The 19,346-nt window shown below is 51.6% G+C and overlaps 1 protein-coding gene across 3 annotated transcripts in view; it reads left to right on the top strand.

Moving 5' to 3' along the window:
* Positions 1-890: 890 nt before the first annotated feature.
* Positions 891-19,346, top strand: part of LOC101947288 (zona pellucida-binding protein 1-like) — a 61,371-nt gene continuing 42,915 nt past the window's right edge. For all 3 annotated transcript variants that reach the window (XM_065584103.1, XM_065584101.1, XM_065584100.1), the window contains exon 1: positions 891-1,021. In XM_065584103.1, the coding sequence (XP_065440175.1) occupies positions 943-1,021 (79 nt within the window). In that variant the 5' untranslated portion in view covers positions 891-942. The remainder of the gene's footprint in view (positions 1,022-19,346) is intronic.

The raw sequence follows: 19,346 nt of genomic DNA, 5'->3' as shown, positions 1-19,346 counted from the left end.
AGGGCGGAGAGCCCGCTGCGGCTCCGCTCTCCCCGGCGGCCAGAGCGCCGGGGGGGGGAGGGTGGAGTGGCGGCCAGAGCACCGGGTGGAGGGCGGCGAGCCCGCCGCGACTCCGCTCTCCCCGGCAGCCAGAGCGCCGGGTGGAGGGCGGAGAGCCCGCCGCGGCTCCGCTCTCTCCGGCGGCCAGAGTGCCGGGGGGAGGGCGGTGAGCCTGCCGCGGCTCTGCTCTCCCCGGCAGCCAGAGCGCCGGGTGGAGGGTGGAGAGCCCGCGGCGGCTTTGCTCTCTCCGGTGGCCAGAGCGCCGGGGGGGAGGGCAGACTGCCGGCCGCGGCTCCGCTCTCCCCTGCGGCCAGAGCGCCGGGAGGAGGGTGGCGAGCCCGCCGCGGCTCCGCTCTCCCCCGTGGCCAGAGCGCCGGGGGAGAGCCTGCCGCGGCTCTGCTCTCCCCGGCGGCCAGAGCCAGAGCACCGTGCCGCCCCCCTCCAGATGCCGCCCCAGGCACAAGCTTGGTGGGCTGGTGCCTGGAGCCGGGCCTGGGTACAGTAGGGTGGAAAAGTTGAGAGCCACTAGTCTAGCAAGTCTACTTGGGCCTGGCATAGCACAGGGGCTGGCCTTCCATGACTTCTTGAGGTCCAGTCCTACATTTCACTGCAGTTTGTGCTGTCCACCACAAATCAGGACTTGCACTGGTGCCGCTTCCCCATGCTACAACCAGCCCCAGTATAGGCAGCACCTGAGGTAGGGTGGCTGCAACTTGGTCCATTTACACAGGCTAGTGGCTTGGCCGCGCCGCGGAGGGGGACCCGCCTCCCCCGTTGCGCCGCAGCTCGCTCTTCCGGCTCCCCCAGCACCGCTCCCCGCAGCAGCTCGCCCCGCCCCCACCGCGCGTTCTATTGCATCGCCGGGGGGCGCGAGGCTGAACCTCTGCGCGAGCGGGCGGCGCCATGGAGCTAACGGCCCCTCCGCGGCCCTGGGCCTTACTCTGGCTGGCGGCCGCGGCGCTGCTGCTGCCGGGGGCGGCGGGTGAGTAACGGGGCGGGGAGGCGGCTCCGCCCCCAGCGAGCAGGGAGCGAGGCGGGGCCTCTCCCGAGTGACGTGAGCACCCGCCCCTCCGGGACATCCTCTGGCCGCGCTTCCCTGGCTCCAGCCAGCGGCCCCGCCTAGGGGCAATTCACAGCGGTGTCTCCGCAGGCGGGGAGAGTCCGGACTGCGCCTGCGCTCCGCACGCTGGTGGCTCAACCGGGCGCGCGCCTCGAGGAACGTCCCGGCGTGTCAGTCATCCCCGGCGGTGCGGGGAGGAGGGGGCATCTGCTCCTTCGCCTCGTCTCCCTCTGCAGCGCTTCTCTGGTACGGGAGCTCCGAGGAGCAGCTTCGTGATCGGGGCATTTTAAAATCGCCGAGTTGCATAAGGGCCCTTGGCTGCCGGCTGGAAAGGTTGGCGCAGTTTTCCCTCCCACGCCCCTCAAATACTGGTGAGACGGGCCGATGAGCGGCTCATGGCCATCCCGTCTTCTGCATCGCGCTCAAGCCGCTAGTTGTCCTCGCTTTTGTTGCTTCCCTCCTTTGCCACACTCTTAATCAGGGATGCCTGACCTCGTGGTGCAGGAGCACCCCCTGGCTTGAAGTAGTTATAACAACCCAAATACATGGTTTCCGCCTTTAGCGCCCCCACTGTGAAAATTGTTCCAGCACCACTGCCCTTAACTTTGGCCTTTTTCTCTCATTACTCTTCTCTTTGGTTCTGATCCATTTTGGATTATTCTTCCCCTTCCGCCAGACTCCTTTACTTGCGCATGTTCAAACAACTAGTGGAGACCCACCTGCAGTGCGGCCAACTCAATTTTATCAAGAATCTCACTGTGTGTTCTTAAAGGCTCAGCTTCTTGAGTTACTGTATGAAACTCGCAGTGTGCTTTCTTTCTTTCTTTCTTTCTTTCTTTTTGTTTTTCAAGGTAAATTTTTAGCCTTCCTGGTTCTCGAGAAAAGCTTGAAAATGTGTTCAAAATGTACAGTGAAGGTTCAAAACCAGATGGCAAACAGGAAGGAGCCAAAATGTGTATTTGGAATATCTCATGATTTTAAACCACTCATGACTTTTACACAACTGGGATTGGGAAACAGGTCACTTACTTTGGGAAGCATTTGAGTTGGACACATATCTTCCTTTTTTTGTTGTTTTTTGACAAATGTTTGTGTGATTCTGTAATCTAAACGTATTTTGACTCAAAATTCTCTTTTTCAGGAAAGCTATTAATTTGCAACCCATTTTACTTGTCAGACAATGAAATGTACATATGTTGTGCTATATAACCTTATGTAGCCCTTCTGCCAGGTGCTGCCAGTAGCAACCAGGACAGGGTTCAATATCTAGGGGTTCCTTTCCATTGGTACAACACAGAACCAGCTCGAGCCCCCACCCAGTAACCTGGGACATTACACACCACCCCTGGGCACCTCTGAGAGGCAATACTTCCCCATTCGTAAGCACAGAGTCTGATTGTAGAAAAGAAACTTTTCATAAAAGGAGGGAAGTAACTCGGCGTTAATTTGGGAAAACACTGCGAACAGGATTCATAAACGTAAACCATGAGTAAAAGACCCACCCCCAAGTACAGTAACTCCTCACTTAATGTCGCCCCGGTAACATTGTTTCATTGTTACGTCGCTGATCTATTTGAGAACATGCTCATTCAAAGTTGTGCAATGCTCCCTTATAATGTTGTTTGGCAGCCGCCTGCTTTGTCCACTGTTGCAGGAAGAGCAGCCCATTGGAGCTAGCTGGTGGTGGCTTGGAACCAGGGTGGGCTGGCAGCCCTCCATCAGCTCCCCTAAATTCCATGTGCGGCAGCCGCGCAGCAGGCTATCAAGTGCCGGGCATTTCAGGTGTCCCTCCCCCCACTGCCGTGTGTTGCTCCTGCGCTTTGCCTTAGAGCTGCTCCCAGGAGCCTCCTGCTTGCTGTGCAGGGGGGTGGGGAAAGAGGGATGCTGATGTCAGGGTGTCCCCCTTCCCCCACTCCTGTACCCTATCTCCGCAGAGTGCGGAGGGGGAGGGGGGATACATGACAGGGCTCAGGATGGAGGGAGCTTGCTGGCAGCAGCTGCTGTCTCAACTTGCTGATATACTTAAAAAGGCAGTGTACTTAGAGTAGGGTCAGCATACTTCAAGGAGCAATGCGCGTCTCTTTCTCTCTCACACACACACTCTCTTTCACACACATGCACCCCCCGGCACTTTGGAGGGAGTGGTGAACTCCAGTGGGATAGTGTGGGTTCATCATCCCGTTCAGTTTCCGCAGGGAATGTTTGCAGCCTCTGCCATGCGTCTACTGTGTCTCCTCCCTCCATTTGTGCTGCTTTGTAGAGTGTGAGGCTACATTAACAACAATGTGTTAACCCTTGAGGGCTCAGCCGAGTGTTAGTTCATCATTTAGCAGTAAGGCAATCCCTGGGAAATATCCCCCCTCTGACTCCACCACCTCAACCAAGCTTCACAATCATCATTGCTGTGTACAGTATTAAATTGTTTGTTTAAAACTTATACTGTGAATACTCTCTCTCTATATAGTCTTTTGTCTGGCAAAAACCATTTCCCTGGAACCTAAACACCCCCCCCCTTACATTAATTCTTAGGGGAAATTGGATTTGCTTAACATCATTTTGCTTAAAGTAGCATTTTTCAGGAACATAACTACAACGTTAAGTGAGGAGTTACTGTAGGTTGGGCAGCATCTAAACCAGGTTAAACCAGTCTAGGGAGGGCCCTTGATGAGGGTATGCAGCCTCCTGATTGGAGATACCTGTCCCCACTCCTCTTACTTTCACAGGGCTCTGACATTTGAGCCACCGGCTTAATGAGGTTCTTTCAACTGAGGGTGGCCCCCTCATTTGGAACAGGTTAAGCACAGTCCTGCTTTCCTGTATTTCTACAATAATTACAACATTGGTAGCCATATTTCACTACCCCTGCATTCTATAATAAAGTGATTTGTACCCAACACCAGACGAAGTTGATCACTTTGACACTGCTGTATCTGCTGAATATGTAAGCAAAGCAAGAGCAAACTGTATTTACCTAAATACACCCAAGTGATTTCCCATCCCAACTAGCTGTCAGGGAAGATTCATTCAGACCCTGCTTACACTTATAATAAAACTTAATGTAAGAAAAATTGTTGTATACTTCGATACCATATAGATAACCTATTTGAAAACATTAGCAAAGCATGCTTTCTGCTGTAGCGTACTCAGAGAACTTCATAGTCATATATTTGAAAATATCCCCTTTCTATCAACTAAACAAAATTCATATCCCCCCCCCAATCTCCAAACTAAAAGTATGGTTAAATTAAACTCAGCAGTGCTTCAGTTTTGTTTAGTGGGCTATGATGTGGGCTTTATGTATGATACTCTGGTTTTCATGTCTTATATTTTCATCCTTGCTTAGTGATCAAAATGTGGGAATCATTTATCCTTGTTGTTCACAACAGGGGTGGCAGGTTTCTAGAAATTTTGGTGGTGTCCAGAACACCCAGAGCCCACCTGCCCAAACTCTGCCCCCCCTCCCCACCTGCCTAAGGCTCTGGGAGGGAGTTTGGGTTGGGGGAGGAGGTCTGGGGTGCAGGCCTGCGCTGGGGCAGGGGATTGGGGTGCAGAATGGATGCAGGGTGCAGGTTCTGGGATGGAGTTTGGGTGCAGGCTGCGGACTGGGGGTGCAGGAGGAGGGGTTGAGGGATGCAGGCTCTGGGACAGAGTTTGGGTTTAGGCTCTGGGCTGGGGCAGGGGATTAGGGTGCAGGCTCTGGGAGGGAGTTTGGGTGCAGAAGGGGTAAGAGGTTGGGCTCTGGGAGGGAGTTTGGGTGGGGGAGGGGGCCTGGGGTGCAGGCTCTGGGATGGAATTTGGGTGCTGGGTGCAAGGTCTGGGCTGGGGAGGGATGGGGGTGCAGGAGGAGGGGTTGAGAGGTGCAGGCTCTGGGACAAAGTTTGGGTGCAGGCTCTGGGAAGGAGTTTGGGGATGGAAGGGGGTGTGGAGGATGGGGGTGCAGGCTCTGGGAGGGAGTTTGGGGGTGGGAGGGTACAGCGCTTACCTGGCGCTCCTAGGCAGTGCAGGCCGGGGGGCCTCCGCGCGCTGCAACCCCCAGGCACTGCCCCCGGAGCTTCCTATTGGCCGCGAGGGCACTTGGGGCGGAAGCAGCTCACATAGACACAGACCCACCCCACCCAGGGGCTGCAGGGAGGGTCCAGCAGACACGTGGAGCGAGCAGGCAGGAAGCCGCTCAGCTCCGCTGCACCGCCAGTGGTGGGTGGGGGCCCTGGGCCATTTTAAATCACCCCGGGGGACATGTCGGGGGGGAGAAGTGCCCGGGGGCGGAAGGCAGGGCTGAGGGAGAGACCCAGCCTCAAACATTGCTGGAACTGGGCCCCGGGCCATGCATATTCCTGGTATCCAGGCACCACGGGCCCATAGAACTCGCCGCTTATGGTTCAGAAGGCTATAAACAGAGTAATTACATACAGTTAAGATACCACACAGCTCTTCCTAAGTAAGCACATTTATTCTTAAGGTGAAAGGCTTACAGAGAAAATAAAAGAACCTGCACGCAGGCTTATAAGTTTTTCCCCCTGACTCCAACAAGAACTTTGGCAGATGAACAGTCCTGGGTTTTTCTCTGGTCACAAGTTCATAACACCTGTTAGCTAAGAACTATCACCCCCATGAATCTGTGAGTCATTCTTTGAGCCAGTTTGGTCATCTGGTCTGGTCCTCATGTAACTGGCAATCAGCAGACATTAGGTTTCTCCTCAGGCTACAGCTGTGAAAGGATGACTCTGGTGGTGGGAAGTTACCTTCTTCTTCGAGTGCTTGCTCATATCCATTCCATTAGGTGTGCGCGCGCCGCGTGCACGATCGTCGGAAAATTTTCTACCCTAGCAACACCGGCGGGTCGGCTGTGGAGCCCCCTAGAGTGGCGCCTTCATGGCGCTGAATATATACCCCAGCCGACCCGGCGCCCCCTCAGTTCCTTCTTACCGCCCCTGACGGTCGTTGGAACTGTGGAGCGCGGCGTAGCTGTTCTCCACTCTCCCTAGCTTATTCAGTCATTCACAGTTATAGTTATAGTTCTAGTTGTTTATAGTTAAATAGTTGGTTTTTCACTTGTTGATCGTTGTTATATAGTTCAAGGGGATTAAGGGGGTTGTCTCCCCCTTTTTCCCCCGGCCGCGTGGCCGGGCTCATGCCCAAGGCTCCCGGCTTCAAGCAGTGCGCCTCCTGCGCTAAGCCTATGCCAACGAGCGACCCGCACGACTCGTGTCTGAAGTGCCTGGGAGAGTCCCATCAAACAGATAAGTGCAAGATCTGTAAGGCCTTCAGACCGAGGACCAAGAAGGAGCGGGACTTTCGGCTCCGGCAACTCCTTATGGAGGCGGCACTTAGCCCGGACGCTCCATCAGCGCGTCAGGCCCCGGCACCTAACACCTCGGTGCGCAGTGCCCCGGCGGCACCGACCATTCCGACCACGCGAGTGGCGTCGGACAAGCCTCCACGGCACCGGACCTCGTCGGCACCGCAATCACAGCAAGTGCCTCGGCGCCGTTCATTATCCCCGGGACATAAAAAAGCCCATAAGACGGGGACCTCTGTGCCGAAGACGCCGGCTCCCCCAGTGCCGGGGGTAGAGCCGCGTCCGCCTGTGGAGCACCGGAAACAGGTGCCTCCAGCACCGTCAACTCCGGCTCCGAGGCCGTTGAGTCCGGTGCAGACAGGGTCACCACCGCGACCGGCGGTGATACAGTGCCTCCCGCCGACCCCAGAGACCTTCGCGACGGCGAGAGACTTGATCGCTCTCACGGAGCCGGCACCGCCCCAACCACCGGCACCGCCGGCACCGTTGACTCGTCCGGTCCAATCTAGGGGGAAACCTGCCTTGATGCGCCCTCCATCGCAAGGGCTGGAACCACGGCACCGGTCCAGGTCCCGAAGCAGGTCCCCACGCCGCTCGCAGTCCCGGCGCCGGATATCACCTCGGCACCGGTCGTACTCGCGGCCAAGATCTTCGTCGCGGCACCGCTCTATGTCTCGGCACCGCTATGATCGTCGGCACCGATCAACATCGAGACGTAGTTCTCGGCACCGATACGATCGACGCTCGACGTCGAGAGGCCGCTCCCGGCACCGGGCCTACTCCAGGTCATCGTCCAGGTCCAGATCCGACTCCCGGCACCGGCGAGGTCATCGGCACCGATCGCGATCCCGGCACCGATCGCCGGCACCGCGTGGAGATAGGACATCTCCGGACCGGCACCGTGCGGCACCGCATCCCACGGGATTCGTCTCGGCGCACTCGGCACCGCCATGGCCATCAAGATCGGTGTCTCGCTCCTCTGAGGACTTATCGAGATCGGCATACCCCCCTCAGGGGCAAGCCGAGGAGCAGGACATAGGCCATTGGCAGGAGGTAGCAGAGGACCCTGTTCATGGCCCATCTCACTGGTCGTTCTGGACCCCGTGGGCGTACCATCAGGCGCAAGGGGCTCCAATAACTTCGACCTCTCGCTCGGGTCACTCCGATAGAAGGGCCCCAGAGTCCACCATCTCTCAGCCTCCGCCAGGGGGCATGGAGGCTTCCGTGTCCGCACCACCTGACGTCCTGGACCCAAGGGCAGGTGATGCTCCGGCCCAGGAGCAGGGAGACCAGGACCCTCCCTTGGATCCTTTACAACCGGAGGCAACTTCCTCTTCCTCTCCGGATGAGGCAGTGGCGGGCACGTCGTGCACAGGTCCACCCCCAATAGATCTTCGGGCTCATCAGGACCTCCTACGTGGGGTGGCCCGTAATATGGACCTGCAGGCGGAGGAGATAGTGGAGGTGCAGGACCCCATTGTAAATATCCTCGCGGCGGATGCCCCATCAAGAGTGGCGTTACCCCTGATCCGCACGATCCAGGCTAATGGAAATACGATATGGCAAACTCCTGCCTCCATCCCACCCACAGCGAGAGGGGTGGAAAGAAAGTACTTTGTCCCCTCCAAAGACTACGAGTACTTGTATACCCATCCCCAGCCGTGTTCACTGGTGGTGTCATCAGTGAATGCAAGGGAGCGCCACGGTCAACAGGCCGCAGCGCCCAAATCGAAGGAGGCTAAGCGCCTCGATTTGTTTGGCCGTAAAGTTTATTCAGCCGGAGGGCTGCAACTTAGAGCGGCTAACCAGCAGGTGCTCCTGAGCCGCTACAACTTTAACTCCTGGAACTCTATGGGGAAGTTCAAGGAATTGGTTCCCCAAGAGTCCAGGGAGGAGTTTGGGGCCTTGGTAGAGGAGGGTAAGAAGGTGGCTCGGACCTCCTTACAGGCCTCCTTGGACATAGCGGACTCGGCTGCGAGAACCCTGGCTTCGGGCATCGCTATGCGAAGGACCTCCTGGCTCCAAGTTTCGGGTTTACCCCCGGAATTGCAACAAACCCTGCAGGATTTGCCCTTTGAAGAATAGGGGTTGTTCTCAGAGAAGACGGACTCTCGCCTGCAGAGCCTCAAGGACTCCAGGACAATCATGCGCTCCCTGGGGATGCATGTTGCGGGTCCTCAGCGCAGGCCATTTAGGCCTCAGCCTCAGCGCTTCTACCCCCCCCCCACCTCGTCAGAGACAGGACTCGGCCCGGAGGCGTGGGCGAGGTGGTAGACGAAGGTGGACCGGCCCTCAACCCGGTCAGAACCAAGGGCCACCAAGGCCACCCGCAGGCCCCAGGCAGAACTTTTGAAGGTGCGGTCGAGGACGGCGCCCCAGTCATCCCCCAGGATCCAGCCCCCTCCTTTCGGGATCGCCTCTCCCACTTCCACCGTGTTTGGTCCCTTATAACTTCGGACCGTTGGGTCCTTCGCACGGTGGAGAGGGGATACGCTATCCAGTTTTCTTCAATCCCCCCCTTCCCCGTCCCTCTTCAGGGACCCTTCTCACGAGCAACTTCTTATACAGGAGGTTTCCACGCTCCTTGCTATGGGGGCCATAGAGGAGGTTCCAGTAGAGTTAAGGGGCAAGGGATTTTATTCCCGTTACTTCCTCATTCCCAAGTCCAAAGGAGGTCTGCGACCCATCTTGGACTTGCGCGGACTCAACAAATTCGTAGTAAAGTTGAAGTTCCGCATGGTCTCTCTAGGGGCCATTATTCCTTCCCTCGATCCTGGAGACTGGTTCGCCGCCCTCGACATGAAAGACGCATACTTTCACATCGCAATTTACCCGCCTCACAGACGCTTCCTGCGATTTGTGGTAAGCAAGGTGCACTACCAATTTGCAGTCCTTCCATTCGGCCTATCCTCGGCCCCAAGAGTGTTCACGAAATGTATGGCTGTCGTGGCAGCATACCTTCGTCGGCAAGGGATACAGGTGTTCCCGTACCTAGACGACTGGCTGGTGCGCGGTCGCACCAAAGAGCAAGTTCGAGATCACGTTTACATAATAGTGCACACATTCAACGAGTTGGGCATCCTACTCAACAAGGACAAATCCACTCTAGAACCTACCCAGAGAATAGAATTCATCGGCGCAGTCCTAGACTCCAGACGTGCACAAGCCATCCTGCCAGACAACCGCTTTTGTACCATCACGAGCCTTATTCAAGGGCTCAGGGCCTTCCCAACTACCACGGTGAGGTCGTGCCTCACCCTGCTGGGTCACATGGCTTCCTGCACGTACGTAACCAGGCATGCCAGACTTCGGCTTCGCCCACTCCAAACCTGGGTGTCGTCGATATACCGCCCACATCGGGACAGCCTGAACATGGTGGTCACGGTCCCGAACTCGGTCCTGACCTCCCTCACCTGGTGGCTAGATCACAACGTGGTTTGCGAGGGGATGCCATTTCACGCCCCACAACCCTCTCTGCACCTGGTCACAGACGCTTCATCTCTGGGTTGGGGCGCCCATCTCAACGAACACCATACCCAGGGCCTGTGGACTGCATCCCAGCTAGCCCTGCACATCAATGTTCGGGAACTGATGGCGGTGCGCCTGGCGTGCCAGGCATTTCTCAATCTCCTACGTGGCCGCTGTGTGTTAGTTCTCATCGACAACACCACGGCCATGTTTTACATCAACAAGCAAGGAGGAGCACGTTCGTCAATTCTATGCCAAGAGGCCATTCGCCTGTGGGACTTCTGCATCGCCCACTCAATCCATCTCACGGCATCGTTCCTCCCTGGAGTCCAGAACACTTTAGCGGACCGACTCAGCAGGTCCTTTCAGACGCACGAGTGGTCTATCCGTCCGGACATCATACATTCCGTCTTCCAGAAGTGGGGATTTCCCCAGATAGACCTGTTTGCATCTCGAGTCAACAGGAAGTGCCACGTGTTCTGCTCCCTGCAAGGTCGAGCTCCGGGCTCCCTCTCGGATGCGTTTCTCCTTCTCTGGAAAGACCACCTGTTTTATGCCTTCCCTCCGTTTCCTCTGGTCCACAAGGTACTGCTCAAATTGCGCAGAGACCAGGCACAGGTAATTCTGGTCGCTCCAGCGTGGCCGAGCCAACATTGGTACACCACACTGTTGGAACTCTCGGTTCAGACACCGATCCCGCTTCCATTATGTCCGGATCTCATCTCTCAGGACCACGGCCGGCTGCGTCACCCCGACCTGCAATCGCTCCACCTCACGGCGTGGTTGCTCCATGGTTCACCCAGGCAGAGCAACAATGCTCGCACTCGGTCCAACAGATTCTGCTGAGCAGTAGGAAGCCTTCAACACGGACCACATAGTTGGCCAAGTGGAAGCAGTTCTCCTGTTGGTGCGAACAACGAGCCACGTCCCCGTTACAGGCACCTATTCCTCTCATTTTGGAATATCTCCTCTCCCTAAAACAGCAGGGGTTGGCGATATCTTCAATTAGAGTTCACCTGGCCGCTATATCGGCCTTTCACCCAGGGGAACTCGCGTCCTCGGTATTCTCTAACCCGATGGTCGTTAGATTCCTCAAGGGCTTAGACCGGATGTACCCACAACAACGTCAGCCCGTTCCGACGTGGGACCTCAACCTGGTTCTCTCCAAGCTCACAGGTCCTCCATTCGAGCCACTGGCCACCTGTTCACTTCTGTACCTATCCTGGAAGACAGCCTTCCTCGTAGCCATCACCTCAGCAAGGCGCGTTTCTGAACTCAGGGCGCTTACATCCGAGCCCCCTTACACAGTTTTCCATAAGGATAAAGTGCAGCTTCGTCCACATCCTGCCGTTCTCCCTAAGGTGGTTTCTCCTTTTCATATCAACCAGGATATATTTCTCCCGGTCTTTCATCCTAAACCGCATGCTACTCGCCAGGATCAACGTTTGCATTCTCTGGACGTACGCAGGGCCCTGGCTTTCTATATTGACCGCACAAGGCACTTTAGAAAGACGACGCAACTCTTCGTTGCAGTGGCCGACCGAATGAAAGGCTCACCGGTCTCCTCACAACGCCTATCCTCCTGGATTACGTCTTGCATCCGGACTTGCTATGACCTGGCAGGTGTCTCAGCACCGCACCTCACCGCTCACTCCACGAGGGCCCAAGCTTCCTCGACGGCTTTCCTGGCGCAAGTTCCGATCCAGGACATTTGTAGAGCGGCGGTTTGGTCATTAGTCCACACGTTTACAGCTCACTATGCACTAGTGCAGCAGTCCAGGGACGATGCTGCCTTCGGATCAGCGGTTTTGCACACAGCAATGTCTCACTCCGACCCCACCACCTAAGTTGGGCTTGGGAGTCACCTAATGGAATGGATATGAGCAAGCACTCGAAGAAGAAAAGACGGTTACTCACCGTTGTAACTGTTGTTCTTCGAGATGTGTTGCTCATATCCATTCCAAACCCGCCCCCCTTCCCCACTGTCGGAGTAGCCGGCAAGAAGGAACTGAGGGGGCGCCGGGTCGGCTGGGGTATATATTCAGCGCCATGAAGGCGCCACTCTAGGGGGCTCCACAGCCGACCCGCCGGTGTTGCTAGGGTAGAAAATTTTCCGACGATCGTGCACGCGGCGCGCGCACACCTAATGGAATGGATATGAGCAACACATCTCGAAGAACAACAGTTACAACGGTGAGTAACCGTCTTTTCCCCTTCCAAGTATTTCCTAGGAATCCCACTTAACATTGTTTGTCTAGCACATTGTTTCAAAGAGTCCTTTGAAGCTCATAACACTTCCCAAGATTTACATTAGTCATGTCTCTAAATTACATTCAATCCCACAATAACACATAAACATTTGGATTTTTTAATAACAGTAAAATTTAACTTAATTCAGTGAGGTTTATCCAGCATATTGCAGGAACTTGTCATATCTGTCACAGCCTCCTCAGCAATATAGGCTAACAGAAGTATTTTATCTCTACATTGCTCATTCCACTGGTTCCTTATTGAACATCACGTTAAATTTAACAGACGAGAAAATCGTGGCCCTACTGATGTCAATGGCCAAATACCCAAGGTTTCATCTTTGGTCTTTATTTTCAAAATCCTCAGCGCGCTGGCCCCAGGATACCTATAAGACACCCTCTATCCAGGGCCTTCATTGCCCTTAATAGCCTTTTTTCTCAAGAAGAATGAAACTCTATCTCAAGTATGTTGAGATGGAGATTTCTTGACAGCTTGCCACAGATTGTGAAATTCACTCTTGCAAGAATTAAGCAAAATCACAAATGTCATCACTTAAAGCTTATGTCTTTTACCTTGCTTTTTCATAAAACAACTCATAACATTTTAAAATGTGCATATGGATAAAAAATGTACTCCCACAAATGTGAGGATGGAGAAGAATCTTTATTTTGTGGCTGTAACTCATCTGCTTTTTTTGGTTATTTTTTACTCTGACGGTGCTCCTCTAGTACAGTGAGGATGCAGTAGAAAGCTGCATGTCCTCTACAAAGTTTAGTTGATGTACATTATGTCAGCTTACAGCTGACAACTTTTGTATATCACAAGGGCACATACTCACTTGGCTGCTTGTGTCAGAACTGCATGGCCTCACCAAGAGTGGTTGTGTCGATAGAAATGTGGTTCTCCATGGGTAGGTATCCTAGTGTGCCCTGCGCCTCTGTCTGGTACAATACCTGGTAGGACATTTTCATAGTGCTTTGTGGGATACCACAAAGGGATTTCTGGGAACTACAGGTCAAGGTCCCAGAATTCCACTTTCTCCCTCCCATAATGCTTATTCCATCCCATAATTTTAATGTCATTAAAAATATTCCCACAGTCCTGCGCACCACTTTTTGGATAGAAAACTGGCTAGATCATCGGGCTCAAATGGGTAGTGCTCAATGGCTCCATGTCTAGTTGGCAGCCGTTATCAAGCAGAGAAGTGCCCCAAGGGTCGGTCCTGGGGCTGGTTTTGTTCAATATCTTCATTAATGATCTGGAGGATGGCGTGGATTGCACCCTCAGAAAGTTTGCAGATGACCTAAACTGGAAAGAGTGGTAGATGTGGTCTCCCACAGTATTCTTGCCGGCAAGCTAAAGAACTATGGGCTGGATGAATGGACTATAAGGTGGATAGAAAGCTGGCTAGATTGCTGGGCTCAACAGGTAGTGCTCAATGGCTCCATGTCTAGTTGGCAGCCAGTATCAAGCGCAGTGCCCCAAGGGTCGGTTCTGGAGCCAGTTTTGTTAAATATCTTCATTAATGATCTGGAGGATGGCGTGGACTGCACCCTCAGCAAGTTTGCAGATGACACTAAACTGGGAAGAGTGGTAGATATGCTGGAGGGTAGGGATAGGATACAGAGGGACCTAGACAAATTACAGGATTGAGCCAAAAGAAATCTGATGAGGTTCAACAAGGACAAGTGCAGAGTCCTGCACTGCTACAGGGATCGAGTGGCTAAGCAGCAGTTCTGCAGAAAAGGACCTAGGGGTTACAGTGGACAAGAAGCTGGATATGAGTCAACAGTGTGCCCTTGTTGCCAAGAAGGCTAACAGCATTTTGGGCTGTATAAGTAGGAGCATCGCCAGTAGATTGAGGGAATGTGATCATTCCCCTCTATTCGGCATTGGTGAGGCCTCATCTGGAGTACTGTGTCCAGTTTTGGGCCCCACACTATAAGAAGGTTGTGGAAAAATTGGAAAGAGTCCAGCAGAGGGCAACAAAAATGATTAGGGGGCTGGAGCACATGACTTATGAGGAGAGGCTGAGGGAACTGGGATTGTTTAGTTTGCAGAGAGAAGAATGAGGGGGCATGGACTTCCTGTTTGCCACCCACAACCAAATTCTCTAGTGGTGGAAGCAGCAAATCACTGTGCCAAACAATCTCAATACCGCTCTACACCACAGGATAAAGACCCCAAGCATCTAGACCTTTTGGTTGCAAGCTCAGCACCTCCTTGCTTCTACAATTCTGCATTGCCAACTTCAGTGCCCTCTCGGCTAAATATGACTTTGACAATTATCTCTTTGAGTTTACCGCGGACATACCGGAAGACAGGAGAGCACAATTTAAATTAATCCTGATGGAGGGACAATTGGTCGCCAGGACAGCCTTACTGGCCTCCCTGGACATCGCTGATACTGCAGCCCGTACCATGGCTACAGCGATAGTGATGTGCAGAACCTCGTGGCTGCTATTGTCTGGCATACCAAAAGAGCTCCAACTAAAGGCTGAGGATTTACCTTTAGATAAAGACAAACTATTTTCAGCAAAAACTGATGAAGTCGTACACACCATGAAGGACTCTCAAGCAAGCCTTCGTACACTTGGCATATATACACCGCCCCCAAAAAAGGAAGTGGTACCAACCATACCAACGAAACAGGGATACTCAATATACCCGCCCTCAATCCAGGTCTTACGAGGCGGGCAAACACAGAAATAGATCATCTCGACACCGGCAGACACAACCTCAACAAACGGCGTCCCAACCATCAGGGAACAAACCAGTTTTGAAGGCTTGGTCAAGGGTCGGAACGACCTCCCCTTAACACCAGCACCTATTTTCCCATTTGGTCACCGCCTACAGCATTTTTATCAAGCTTGGGAGCATATTACATAAGACAGTTGGGTTTTACAAATAGTTCAATCGGGCTATTCCATCCCTTTCACTTTTTGTCCCCCTACTCTGTAGGACTGATGAATGAAATTGTTTTTAATTGTTTACTTTATTAATGTAACTTCATAAGTAAAGTTTTATGAATTAAACAATATTCATTCATAAAACCGGTTACCCCAATAACTGGCTAATTAACAGTTAAAATGCTTGTTAAGAGCCATAGCTGTTCAGTCAGCTGCCTTTGTAAGTTTCATTATCAATCCAATTCCTGCTTAAATCACTAAGACTTGCACTGTTTCAGTTTTGTAATTTCTGTTCACCATTTATTACACTTGCCTACAGTGTAACTTCTGTTCACTGTTTGTCATATTGTAATTCAAACCCCATTTTAAAACATTTACTCCATTTTGTAAGGGCTTGCTGCAACCTTCATTTTTGCAAACCCTGCTGTAATCTTATTAGCTTAGTTTAAATGTGTAAATAAGGTATGTATGAATGATAAAATCAACCTCCAGCCCCAGCCTGTCCTGATTAAATAGAGTTCAAACACCAACGGCTGAAGATGCAGACAAGAGCCCTAACAAAGTAAGAAGAATCCACCCTAAAAAAAAAAGGTACAATAAAAGGAAAATCAAAGCCAGGTCCGAGGCTGAAAGTCATGTCTGCAATTGACAGGTGATCAATCACCAAACCTGGAGGCAGCGTGACACAGCAAAACCTATAGACTCTGAATTCAAACTAAAGCCTACAAAAAGGATGGGTGAGATAAAAAACTTTGAAGGAGGGTAACATTCTGCTGCCAACATGGAAGGGCATCGGTGCATGCCCAACAGAGACCCAGCTCGTCCTTGTGCCCAGCTTTCCTGGCCAATTAGCCGCCACAAGTTACGAACCCAAGCTGCAAACTCAAGCAGGACTGGTAACTATGCAGCAGCTGCAGAACATCTGATGAATGTGTGTGTGTGTGTTTGTGTATAGGTATTAGGTAGAATGTGTGTGTATAAGGATTAAAATATTAATTATTGGTCATAAATCAAATTATCATAATAAATGTGGCATCTTTATCTTGTCCCCTTTAATAAGATCCTGCTAGTTTTTATTGGTATAACAACTCTACCCACCTTCCCGTCTTGGGACCGTTCTCACGAGCACCTTCTAAGACTGGAAGTAGATCATCAACTACAGCTAGATGCCATGGAACCAATACCAACACAATACAGAGGGAAGGGTTTTTATTCCCACTATTTCCTAATCCTGAAGAAAAGTGGTGGATGGCGACCGATACTAGACATTCGAAAACTCAACAAATTCATATGCTCCCAAAAATTCAAGATGGTTACTTTAGGCACAATAATCCCAGCACTGGAATGGGGGACTGGTTTTCAGCCCTCGACCTACAAGATGCATATTTACACATCTCAATACATCCGGCTCACAGACGATTCCTCCGATTCACAGTGGGACACGACCACTTCCAATACAGAGTGCTCCCATTCAGACTGTCCACAGCACCGAGGGTGTTCTCCAAAACCCTTGCAGTAGTTGCAGCTCACCTGCGCAAACAAGGGATCATATTTTTCCCATACCTAGATGATTGTCTTATCAAAGGACACTTGTAAACAGAGACAGAAACAATTACACAATAGACCATCAACCTCTTCCAAAGACTGGGGTTGCAAATAAACTTTCAGAAGTCCACATTGATACCCACACAACAACTAGAATTCATCAAGGCACACCAGGACTCAACTCAAGCCAGAGCCCTAGCCATCAAACATCTCATAGACATCAGATACATCGGTCCATGAATCGAAGCACGGATGTGCCTACAATTACTAGGACACATGGCCGTCACCATGTTCATGGTAAAACACGTCAGATTACACATGTGGTGTCTTCAGGGCTGGCTGCGTTCAGTATACAGACCCACCAAACACAGCCCCAACATGATGGTAACACCACTGACCAAGGTTTTAGCATCCCTACAATGGTGGACAAGACCAGAGAACATCTGCATAGGGGTTCCCTTTCGCCACAGACCTCCTTCAATCATGATCTCAACAGGTGCCTCCCTACTGGGCTGGGGGGCACACCTGGACCACCACACGACACAAGGCAGGTGGTCGCCATCGGAAGCACACCTTCACATAACCTCCTAGAACTCAGAGCAGTAAGATACGCCTGTCTTCACTTCCTACCACTTTTAAGAAACGAATCAATTCGAGTGATGACAGACAATGTTGTAGGTATTTTCTACATCAACAGATAAGGGAGGGCACGATCCCACTCCCTATGCACCGAAGCCATGAGACTATGGAACTGGTGTATCCAGCACCACATCAACATCTCAGCTTCTTACCTACCAGGATGCCAAAACACCATTGCCGACACATTAAGCAGATGGCTCTCACAAGAGCACGAATGGGAACTGAATCCTGCGATCTTACACAGACATTCTATCAATGGGGGTTCCCATCTATCGACTTATGCGCCACAGCACAGAACCACAAATGCCTGCTATTTTGTTCCAGAGCGGGACTTCGTCCCCTATCCCTGGGGGATGCTTTCCTAATCTGGTGAGACAAGACTCCAGGGTGGGTGCCATATTAGGCCTTACTGTCCTTTCTGCTGCTGTTATGCACATAACTCCAAAGTCTCCCCCCAACCATAGTGGGTACTGCTCTACATTCACCTGAAGTGGAGCACCCACAGGGACAGCATTCTAAGAAGAAGAGAGGGTTACTCACCTTGTGCAGTAACTGAGGTTCTTCGAGATGTGTCCCCCCGTGGGTGCTCCACTATCCACCCTCCTCCCCTCTACTTTGGAGTTCGACATGTGGACTCTACGGTAGAGAAGGAACTGAGGGGGTTGGGCCGTGCACACGCTGAAGAGACTCCAACGGCACCATGAGACAGTTGCTGCGCACGCGCGGCCTGGCCAGGCAATGCTACTGAAAATCTCTGATCAATGGTGCCGGGATGCACCATCACCTGAAGTGGAGCACCCACAGGGGGACACATCTCGAATAATCTCAGTTACTGCACAAGGTGAGTAACCCTCTCTTACATAGATTCTATTTGAAGAGCTCTTATTGTAAAAATAGTTAAATATAAAACTAACATGAGGCACCTGGTTCTGATCGCACTTAAAAGCAGGGCTTCTGATTTTCAGTTTTATCCAATAAGCACTGATAAAACACCCCTGATAACAAAAAAGAATAAAAAAATTGGTGTTTATCCACTAAACACTGGAAAAACACCAGAAATGGTTACTTGCATTTAAGGGCCTGTCTACACGGATCAATAATGCATACTACAGGGATGTGATTTCTAAAGTGCACTAACCTGTTGCGCATTAATTGGTCCATGTAGAGCTGCTGGTGCTTACCAAAGATTCCCTAGTGCATTTTAATGTAGTGCTGTTTGAAGCAGCACTATGTTAAAGCACACTAGAGAACATTACAAAGAGACTACTCATTACAGTATATTCAAAGAGGAAAGCCCTGAAAAAACCTGATTTTTGACATCTTAAAAAACCTCAAATTGCAAAACATAAACCCTGAAAAAATGAAATAAATAAGCCCCCAAAAACAGAAATCCTGTTTATAATGAAGTAGTACTATTGACTTCAGTAGAGTTACTGTTAGTGTATATTGGAGCAAGTGAAATCAGAATCAGCTACAGGGGAACACTGTAAATGTTCCATTATTCTTATTTTTATTAATGTAGCAACTAGGAGTCCTAGTCATAGACCAGGACCCCATAGAGCTAGGTGCTGTACCACTGCGAATCAGTTACAACTCCATTTAAGAGGGCTGAGTGGGCAGCAATACTCAGAGAAAGGGCACACGATATAGGTGTTGGAACAACATGAAACTGAACGTTTACAAATCTAAAGGTAGGCGGCTTTTAAGATTTGGACGTTATTGATTTCAGGCTAGTAAAAATAGACAATATAGGGCCCAATTCTCCACTCTGTTATACTATTTTTACATTGATGTACGTTAAACTGGCGCAAAAAAAAAAAGCAGTGGTATTGGAGAATTAGGGCATCTTTATTGGTTTGAGCTCTCTCTCTCTCTCTCTCTCTCTCTCTCTTTTTGGTTGAATTCCTGTTTACTTAGGCTAACCAAGAATGACTTACTTTTGGGTGTATCATGAGGAAGGGGTGGAGATACATATCATGACTGCATTCACCATTAGCTTGAACCTAGAGTCCTTGTTGGTATGTATGAGAGAGTTTAATTTTTATAAATTCTTAGACTTAGGGGCTGTGTCAGGGTTCCCTCCCCACTCTGAACTCTGGGATACAGATGTGGGGACCTGCATGAAAGACCCCCTAAG

The sequence above is a fragment of the Chrysemys picta genome, chromosome 2 (genome assembly GCF_011386835.1).
Source record: "Chrysemys picta bellii isolate R12L10 chromosome 2, ASM1138683v2, whole genome shotgun sequence".
Taxonomy (NCBI): domain Eukaryota; kingdom Metazoa; phylum Chordata; order Testudines; family Emydidae; genus Chrysemys; species Chrysemys picta.
This window is presented reverse-complemented; position numbering and strand designations above follow the sequence as displayed.